Source organism: Chrysochloris asiatica, unplaced genomic scaffold, assembly GCF_000296735.1.
Source record: "Chrysochloris asiatica unplaced genomic scaffold, ChrAsi1.0 scaffold00077, whole genome shotgun sequence".
Taxonomy (NCBI): domain Eukaryota; kingdom Metazoa; phylum Chordata; class Mammalia; order Afrosoricida; family Chrysochloridae; genus Chrysochloris; species Chrysochloris asiatica.
In genome coordinates, this window is record NW_006408595.1 from 11,681,595 (window position 1) to 11,692,559 (window position 10,965).

Genomic DNA, 10,965 nt, shown 5'->3' on the forward strand with positions numbered 1-10,965 from the left:
ACTACGCTACCAGAGCTCCTTTGCCCTAATAAAATGTTAACCTTTTCATGTATGTTTGTCTTACTTTCTCACTAACCATTTTAGTATAAAATGTGAAGGGCAGGAAGGTAGTTTTAATCACATCCCAAAAGTAAGATTTTTTTTTTATTTAATGTTTTATTGTGAATTATGTGATAGTTTAAGTGGGAGAACATTAGCTTTACATTCATCCTACCATATATCATTCATTGCCATGGTTACAATCCCCTCCATGCATCATCAACCAACCAAAGGGTATACCATACAAGTCTGCCTCCCTTCTCCCTGTCGTTAGCATACAGCCCCTCTCCCTCTCTGGATCTAGAGTCCCCAGCCACTACATCTCTCTACGTCATTGTCTCTGCCTCCATCTCTGGCATCACTGCTTCCACTCTTCTCCCTTGATGGTCCCAGGGACTTCCGTTCCTAAACTGCAAAGTCATTCACTCCCCTACTCTAAAAGTAAGATTTTTTTCATTCAGCACTTTATTCTTTTTTCATTAATATTCTACAACCTTATATTTCTGTTTTATCTAATTTTCTTAAAAATTATTAAGACTTTTAATCTGAAGTTTCAGCAATTTTTAAGAGTTTTTCAAACTACTCCCAGTAAAGTTACTTTTTCACTTTGTGGTATGTCATGAATGAAATCTGAGTTAAGCCTTCAAAGAAAACATAATTATCTAAAATTGTCTTAAAATTGCAATTTTAAGTATTATGTGAGTTGCAGAGAAAAGAGTGGACCATAAGAAAAAATACATAGTTTAAATTTAAAAGATTTTACATACAATGTAAATCATTTTACTAGCATCTGTCAAAACCTGTATTTGAGCAACTTCTTTAAAGATTAAAATCACAATTTATTGCAAATATATCAGTATTTGCAATGTTATACATATGCAGGTTATCATTTTATTGATAACATTTTTATATGAACATTTCTTAACATCTTTACCATATATTATTTATGTCCCTTGAAAAAGTCTAATAAGAATTATTATGCAAATAGTGATTTGTACTTGATTGGTTTTTATGAAGATAAAAGTAAATCAGTGGGTACATTTAAGTTTATTCCTCACCTAATCTGTAATTGTATTATTCCTACCTACTTTTTAAAAATTATTATTAATATAGAATGCTTCACAAATTTGTGTGTCATCCTTGTGCAGGAGCCATGCTAACCTTCTCTGCATGTTTCCAGTTTTAGTATATGTGCTGCCGAAGCTAGCACTACACCTACCTACTTTTATAATATCAAAAAAAAATCTTAATTTTAAGTTACTTATATTTTTATAAATGTAATAACAATGTTATCTTGCCTCTCTTTCCATGTTAAGTAAAATAGTCAAATTTGATAAGTATCTTTGTAGAAATCATTATCTTTTTTAATTGTTTAATAAAATAATGTTAGCTTAAACAGTACATATTTCTATATAAATTGTACATTTGAGAGCTCATGTCTTTGAATGTAACTAGATAAAAGATTATACTACACAATAAGAATGTTTTCACCGTAATTTCACAAACTGTATTCTACTTTTTCACAGAACACTCCTGTGACACCATCACCAGCTGTACAAGTGCAGGGCCCACCTAACAGTTCTCAGCCTTCTCCATTCAGTGGATCCAGTCAGCATGGAGATCCCTTGAGAAAGCCTGGGCAAAACTTCATGTGTCTGTGGCAGTCTTGTAAAAAGTAAATGGCAGTTTCATTTTATATATATAAATGTTATCTTTGTTTTGATATTTTTCTATTTATATGACAGCATCACTTAAGCTAAGAAAATCTATATGAATGGTAGAAGGAGCTTCATTGTCTTCTCGTAGTTTAGTTGGGAATGTATTTCAGCAATGGTATCTTTTATAAGAAAATCAGTTAAGAATTTGATTGTACATTTGACTATGGAAAAGATTTTAACATTTTTAAAAAGGACTTGAACTTAGTGACAACTAGATACATTATGAATGGTAAAAAGTTAGAGATGACCATCTGTTAAGAAGAGAATGTTTTTGTTGTTAAGTGCCGTCGAGTCGATTCTGACCCACAGCAACCCTGTATAGGGTTTCCGAGGAGCAGCTGGTGAGCTTGAACCACCGACCTTGCAATTCAAACGGCTTTGCAGTCTGGCACGTTAACCCATAGCACCACACCAGGACTAAATGAGAGTTGTGGAGTGGATACTCTGAAAATTATTTTTAAAGTCATGTCATATCATGCTTTGCTAACTAAGGTCAACAACATGTAGAGCTGTACTTAAATAAGGCTTTATTAGGCTTGAAGGGAAACTTTAGAATTACTGTACTTAAAATTAAAATCTTAGTTCCTTAAATAGTCTCAGCTAAGACTTCTTTCCTTGAGTCACTCTTTAGAGTTCCTGGACTAAGACACTTTTAATAATACCAAAAAAAAAATCTTAATTTTAAGTAATTTAAATACATTACTTAGTAGATGTAATACCCATCATTTCTTAGATACCAAGTGTTTCATCTCACTCTTCTTTAACTAATAATAAACATTGCCTCATTCTTTTCTTGCTCTATTATAGGCTTTATATTTCATTATAAATTTTATGTACACATATGTGTAAGGGTTGTGGCTATCCGTGTAGCTTAGGGATGGTTCATAGTATGAAATTTTCTATAGGACAGTATTTATTAAACTGTAAACAACTTACAGGGTCATGAAATCATTTGATTGGCTTTTTTATTGTTGATGATGATTTTTCTTTATATTGAAAAAAGAATAAAATGTATCTAGTAAGAGTTGCTATTGTGAAATGCCATCTAGTCTGTTTCAACTCATGAGGATCCTATATAGTGTTCCCAAGGCTGTAAATCTCTGTGGGAGCAGAAAGCCTCATCTTTTTCCCTCTCTAGTAAGGATAAGGAGCCCTGGTGTGGTGCTGTGGGGTAAGCACTAGACTAACCTAACTGTAAGGTTGTTGGTTCAAATACGCCAGCCACTCTTCAGAAGCCCTATACAGGGTCCCTATGAATTGGAACCAACTCAATGGCATTTGACAACATATATATATATATATAACATACATGATTGGATCATAATTTAACGTTTGTCAGAGTTTTTCAGAAAAGTACTTTAGATTGTCGATTTCCGTCCTTCATTTAGTTTGACTGCTTTTTTAAGTTTTTAGTTTATATTATAATGTAATTTGAAATTATTTTCACCAGCATTGTTTCTGTTCATTCCTTTTTTTTTTTTTTTCCAAATTTGTTGGAAATTTTTGTTGTTGTTATTGTTGTTCATTTGTTTGTTTTTTCCATTAGCAAAGAGTGCCTGATAGACTACAGGCAGTCTTCTTATACGTATTTATGGACAAAAAAGTCTGAATCTAACAACTTTAGGTAAATAATTTAGCTTATGTCAAGAAAAAGCATTTACTGAAAGAGTTACTAAATCTGAATATGTATTCCATCTTGCTAATAGGGTCAGTGTTACAAAATTTGATGATATACCTTCCTTTTGTAAATCTTTTTTTAATAAGACAGACTCAACAAGTCTTCTTGGAGCTTGTCATTTTTTAATCATTGTTTATAGGTACTGCTTTGCTAATAATTGTTTGATTCCTCAAATGTTTATTGTGCATCTTCTAGGATGTATGCACTAGGTGCTAGAAATACAAAGATCCCTCCCAGCACTTAGGAAAACAGATGCAAGAAGTAAATAAAGAATATTATGAGAAGGTTCCCCATCATTGACTCTTTGGTTTCCCTAAGGAATCATTAGTTTTCAGAGAAAAAGTAAGATAGATGCTTGTTTCCCTAACTTAACAATTTTCAAAATAATGAATTCTTCAGTAACGTTCTCCAAAAATAGCTATGAGGTTTGTTTTGCATTATCATTCTGAACTAACTTATAAACATTTTTTAATAATGGAATAATTCCATTGTAGTATTATATCCTTTTGGTTTTAAATTGTCCCACATTTGGCCATTGAAAACCTCTTCAAGATAGTTTCCAAGTCCTTTAATTGTGATTTTTATATAGTCTTTGAAAGCTTTCTTGCTTCTGTTATGACAAGATGTTCCAAATATAATTTACACATTTTCTTCTCCACACTTAGCGTCAACTATTTCTCCAAGGACCCTTGGTTTCACTTAAAGAGAAATGGTATTTAGTTGAGGAACCAATTTAAGTTATTGTTTCTAGGCTGCCTCTTTAGAGAACAGACTAGGAAAAGTATCATATTTTTTTGGAAGAAGGGAGTATTGTAAAGATAAAAATTCATTGTTAGTTCATGTTGATACTTTGAATTCAAATATAGTACTACAAAATCTTACAAGGAGTCCTGTTGACACAAACAGTTAAGCATTCAATTGCTAACCACAAGACTGGCTGTTTGAACCCACTTGGCAGCTTCACAGGAGAAAGACCTGGCAGTCTGCTTCCGTAAAAATTATAGTCTAGAAAATCCTATGTGACCATTCACTCTGTAACATGGCGTCACTGTGAGTCAAGATCAACTTGTTGGCACCTAACAACAGCTACAGAGTCTTCATTAATTTCCATCTATATCTTCTTTCCCCCAGGCCAAAATAACCTTTTCTCAATATTGTTGTTATTAGGGACCATCAAGTCGGTACCGACCCATAGCAACCCTACGAACAACAGAACAAAACACTGCCAGGTCCTGGGCCAACCTCACAGTCATTGCTACAGTGTCTTCATTAATATCATCCATCTATAGCTGTATCTTCTTTCTCCCAGGCCAAAGTAATCTTCTCTCAATGTTGTTGTTAAGTACTGTCAAGTTGGTTCTGACTCATAGCGACCCTGTATAGGGTTTCCAAAAATGCACTGGTGAGTTTGAACTGCTGACCTTTTGGTTAGCAGTCTCTTGCTTATCCTACAGCACCATACCAGTACTCCCTTTTCTCAATAATGATGTAATTGGTCATATACTTTATATACTACATGAAAAAACTTCAAAATAATCCCAACCTTACCTTCAACAGTATGATTACTGAAAGCAGGAGTTTGGGGCTCTTCATTTTGCTTTTAAGGTATATCCTATTGAAGGCTGTTGTTGTTAAAGTGCCTTCAAGCTATTTCTGACTCATAACAACCCAACATAGGGTTCCAAAGAGCAGCTGGTGGGTTTAAACTGCTGAATTTGGTTTGCAGTCTAAAGTTTGTTCTGCAGTGCCACACCAGGAGCCCTGTTGAGGACTATATATAATCAAGTTACTATATTTCAGTCACTTAGAATACTTACTCTCTGGTTTTATCATTAACCAGATACATATTAAATGTTCATTCCTTCCTTTTATTTTTACCTTTTAAAAGAGTTTTTTAAATTGCTAATTATATAAAATAGTTACAAAGTTCCAAGATTTGAATCTGTAAAACCAAAGTATATTCAAAGAAATGTAGCTTCTTTCACTACCTATTCCTTTGTTTTTCTTTCCTTTCTCTATAAATAACCTTTTTTTTTTGATCTTTAAAATATAAGCAAATAATATAAATATTTATATTCAGAACTTTCTTAAATAAGAAAATGCATATGATAGTAGGCTAAATAAAGTCCTCGCCTTCAAAAAAAAAAAAAGCCCACATCCTGCCTCATCAACCGAGAACTATCACTGTGATGATTCATTTTATTTGTCAATTTTGTTAGGCTATGGTTCCTAGTAGTTTGGCCAAATACCAGACTAGTTGTTGTTCTACACTGAGGTTTCCTTAGGTATGTTCTGCTTTTCAAACTATAAATGGATATTATGGCAGAACTCACTTTTGATCTATCTCCACTCTATATCTTCCCTATTGCCTGATCTATGAGTCTTTGGATGTACTCTTGCAGAAGTCTCCAGCCTGTTGCCTGACTTAAAAATTTTGAATTTGTAAGACCCCACCATCGCATGAGGCAATCCCTTCAAGTAAAACAAACCAAAGCCAAAACATGTATTGTTACGGCATGCCGCTCAGTCAGTTCCAACTCATAGCAACCCTGTACGGGGTTTCTAAGTAATGGCTGATGTGTTTGAACTGCCAGCCTTCTGGTTAGCAGTCCAGTGCTTATCGCTTATCCTGTAGCACCACATCAATATATATGGAAATATCTAACATTTTGTGGAGAATTTCAGTTTTTCTGCTAACTTTTTTAATCCCTCTTTTGTGGCAAAATGGATTCTACAGATGTAGTGAGATTAGAGAGGTGATCATGGATTATCTGAGTGGACCTGATGTAGCTACCTTATGAGAGGGAGACAGGAAATCACAGATAGTAGGCAATGTGAAGATGGAAACAGAGAGATTTGAAAATGCTGGCTTTGAAGATTGAAGAAGAAGCTATGAGCCAAGGAATGAAGCTGAAAAAAAGCAAGAGAACAAATCTCCCTGAGTCTCCTTAGACAGTGTGATCCTAAATCAAGCAACACCTTGATTTTGGCCCAGTGAAACACATTTCCAACTTTTGACTTCCAGAACTGTAATAGAATGACTTTATTATGTTTTAATCTACTAAATTTGTGGTCATTACAGTAGCAATAGGAATCTAATATGCATGTTATATCCACTGGTCCATATTTTGGTTTATTAAATTTGACTATATAAAATTTCCAGAGTTCTGGTATGGCGTTGTGGGTTAATGCATCAGAGTGCAAAGCTGTTTGAACTGCAAGGTTGGCAGTTCAAGTTCACCAGCTGTTCCTCGGAAACCCTATACAGGGTCACTATGGGTCGGAACTGACTCAATGACACTTCACAGCAATATAAATTTTCCTGGATGGTGCTCCAAAATAGTATATAAAGATAAAACTCATTCCTTTTTGCACTTTGATGGTATTCTGCTCTATAGATGAAATCATCTTTAGTCAACCAGTTCCCTCCTATTGATAGCCATTTTAATTGTGTATTGTGTCCAGTTTTAAAAATAGTGTTCTATTGAATTGCTTTGTTAATAAATTATCTTTTTTTTCAATCTTTGCTTATACAGCTCCTAGACACATTAAACACATCCTTAGAAGTGGAACTTATGGATCTAAGAATATATGTTATCTTGCTACAGACTGTTGCTTTTTACCTTAATAGTTCACCACTTTATATTCCCACCAGCAAGATATGGAAATAGCCATTTGCTTGCCCACAGACATACAAAGATAGAGTGTTACCCCATATTTGGATTTTTGGCAATTTATTGGGTGAAAAATAATGTACTAGTGCCCTTTTAATTTGCATTTCTTCCTTTGTGAATTGTTCATATATTAGGGTAACTCAGAAAATATTGCTACTAGGGTTACAGTTCATACATGGATGAGTTTATTCCAAACAAAACATGTTTAAACATGTCTGCAATCAGTGAATGGCTGCAAATAAGTTTTCTCAGCATTACAGTTACCTTTATCTCATTGTTGTTGTTAAGTGCTGTCGAGTTGGTTCTGACTCCTAGCCACCCTGTATAGTGTTTCCAAGGAAGCTGTAAATAAAAGGATGTTTTGTTGTGCCATGGAAAAAAGCGATTTTGAGATCAGGGCTAATACCAGATTTTTAACAAATCTCAAATGGACATCTTACCAAATCAATGAAACTTTGCAAAAAGTTTACATTAAACAATACTTTTTTGAAGGATCAAGTATTATAAAGAAGGTAGTCCTCAAAGATTAGCCAAGAGAGAGAAGACCATCAACCTCAATGAATGAAGACACTGGCTCATGCCCAGAAACTGGTGCCGGAAGATCATAGAATTACCATTGATGTGATAGCTGTTGAATCATATGGTACCTTCCACATTTTCAATTTTAAGCAAACAATTTGGCCTCAACAAACCTTTGGCTTGATGGATGCCAAAAGTGTTACACTAATCAGCTAGCTCAAAGAAAAGATCTTTCTTTTGTAAAACTAATTGTAACCTGGAATGAGCCTTGGTTTTACCAATACAATCCAGAGAGCAAGTTTCAGTCAAAATGTGGTTTTGAGGGGTTCTGCTGGGCCAGTTAAATCCAAGACAAAAATCAGCTCAGAATACCATGAAGACTAGTTTTGGAATTCCAATGAGTACTCTTAGCAGATTTTCTCAAAGGACAAATCATGGGGACATATGATGAAGTTTTAACAAAATTGAAAACTGCATTGGTGAGAAAAAGACTAGAAAGTTACACTAAGAATTTTGTTTCTGTTATGACAATGTGTCTGCTCATCCTTCAAGAATAACAAGGGCTGTCCTATGAGAATTTGTTGGGAAACCTTACCCCATCCACCCTATAATCTTTTTCTTAAAATTTCTTCATAATAAGCCCCATGATCATCCTATCTCCTTTGAGAAAATCTATCAAAAGTACCCATTGGAATCCCCAAAATTAGTCTTAATGGCATTCTGAACTGACCTGTGCCTTGAATTTAACTGCCCCAACAGATCTCTCAAAACCATGTTTTGATTGTACCTTGCTTTCTGGGTTGTATTGGTAAACCCAAGACTCATTTCAGGTTATGATTAGTTCCACAAAATAGTCTGCATTAGCTTTGATCTTGCTTAAATCATTTCTTTGAGCTAGCCGATTAGTGCAACACTTTTGGCACCCATCAAGCTGAAAGTTTGCTGAGGCCAAATTGTTTGCTCAAAATTGAAAACGGACAACCATGTAAGATCCCAACTTCAGTAGCTATTAAGTTAATGGTTATTCTACAGTGGTCTTCCACCATTTGTAGACTTCAGCCACAGTTTCTTCATTCATTGAGGTTGAAGGTCTTCTCTCACTCTTGACTCAACAATGAGTAAGTAAACTCTGGTGGTGTAGATTACACCTTGGAACCTTAACTGCTAGATCAGCAGTTAAAGTCAACCAGGTTCTGCTCCCATAAAGATTTACAGCCTCAGAAACCCTACTCAGGGTTGCTATGAGTTGCAGTAGGCACACCACTACTACCAACAACAGTAATGACATTACATTCTTTTATGTGCTTGTTAGTTATTTTTATTCCTTTTTGGTGAGATGTTTGTTTAGGTCCTATGTCCATTTTTCAGTTGTGTCATTTGTTCTCATATAATTTTAAAGAATTTCCCTGCATAAAAATATCTAGGTTTGCAAATCTTATCATTGAACAATGAAATATTTTATTCTGCTCTTTCAAATGCACAGTTTCTGAAGAAACATTCAATTTAATTTTTATTTTTGTTTCTGTATAGGTAAGGTTTGTTTTTATTTTCCCCCACCCCTCTGGCTTCATTTAAGAGTTTCTTGTATTTGGTTTTCTGAAGTTTGAACATGATATACTTTTATGTAGATTTTTGTTTTATGTTTATCCTACTTTGGTGTTCTCTAAGCATCCTGGATCTGTGGTATGGTGTCTTGTCAATAATTTTAGAAACTAAAATTATTATTAAAATTAATTTTAGAAATTCTCAGCCATTATTGCTTCAAATATATCTTCTGTTTCAATGTCTCTTACTTATTATTTCTTCTATTTATACTATATCTTTTGAAATTGTCACATAGTTTATGATATACTGTGCCCCCCCGCCAACTTTCTTTTTTCTTTGCTGTGTTTTTTACCATTCTTTATCCTCTTTGCTTTTCCATTTAGAATTCTATTGACACTCCCCCACCCCCCCTCCAGCTTGCTTACTCTTTTCTCGGTGATGTCCCAGTCTACTGATGAGTCCATCAAAGGCATTCATTTCTTTAACAGTATTTTTTTGTTTGTTTCTAGCATTTCCTTTAAGGAGCTCTGGTGGTGTATTACAGTGTTGGGCTGCTAACCTCAAGGCCAGCAGTTCAAATCCACCAACTATTCTGGGGGAGAAAGATGAAGCTTTTAGCTTCTGTAAATGCTTGTAGCCTCAGGAACTGCATACAGGGTTTCTATGAGTCAGAACCAACTAGGTGGTAGTTCACAACCACCATCAGCATTTTCTTTCTTAGGTTTCCATCTCTCTGGTTGTATTAATCATCTGTTCTTACATGTTATGTACATTTAACTGTGAGGATTTATGTTTATCTAGTGAGGAGTTTGCATATGTTTAATATTTACTATAGGTGCCAAAAACTTCAGTTTCCTCTAGTGTTCTTCTTTTATATTATGGTGTTTCATGTATGCATGTATGTCTTTTTTTTTTTTTTTTTAGTGCTTTCTTGCCTTTGGGTTACCGTAGACATTCCTTTTTAAGTAGAGTCTGTATCTTGCAGTTGTCTCTAAGTTGTAATCCATTTTGTATTGGAGTCCTATTGATGTGGGTTGATGTGGTCATAAAGTATTGGAGAGTTAAAGCTTTTTGTAATCTTAAGACACAGTTTTCATAGTTGGCCTGAATCCCTGGGCTGTTGTATTCATAAAAGTTTGTCTTTTATTTTCCTCTCCTTGCTAGAAGGCTAAGGGGGGCTCTGTTTACCTAATTGCCCTTCCTCCTGGTCAAATAAGGTTCTTGTGAAGTAGATCCCTTGAGGGCAGACCATTTTAAAGAAGAATGAAGCACTGCTTGTTTCACAAGTGGTTATATCTCACCTGTCCCTGCCTAAAGAAGAAGAGGGTTTTCCTGATCTTTCACCTTGACAACCTCATGGGACTTCTTGAGATAAAACTCAGAAGTCTGCCCTCAGCCTCCAGAAGTAAGTCAGTAACTGTGTAGGTGTTACAGGTGGATGACTCCAGCTCCTTCTGCTCCAGGTAGTCTGTGAATCTTTGTAATTGTGTCTCTTAGGTTTTCATGGCCGTGATTTGAGTTTGCCCTATGACATCAATCCCCTGATGGATCTAAGAAGAGTTGTTAATTTTCAGGTTTTTCACCTATTTTTATTGTGAGGCTTACATGGGAGAACATCAGTTTTACATTCATCCTATCATATTTTGTTTCATTGCAATGATTACAGTCCCCTCGATGCAACATCAAATAGCCAAAGGATTATTTGGTTGGCCCAGGGATTCAGGCCAACTATGAAAACTGTGGCATGCATCATCAACCAACCAAGGGGTATACTCTGCAAGCCTGCCCCCCC

At 35.0% G+C, this 10,965-nt stretch overlaps 1 protein-coding gene across 1 annotated transcript in view; it reads left to right on the forward strand.

The window, feature by feature from the left end:
- The window catches only part of ARID2 (AT rich interactive domain 2 (ARID, RFX-like)), a 254,138-nt gene that overhangs the window by 214,043 nt on the left and 29,130 nt on the right, over positions 1–10,965 (forward strand). The window contains exon 16 of the mRNA XM_006865323.1: positions 1,566–1,714. Within this exon, the coding sequence (XP_006865385.1) occupies positions 1,566–1,714 (149 nt within the window). The remainder of the gene's footprint in view (positions 1–1,565; positions 1,715–10,965) is intronic.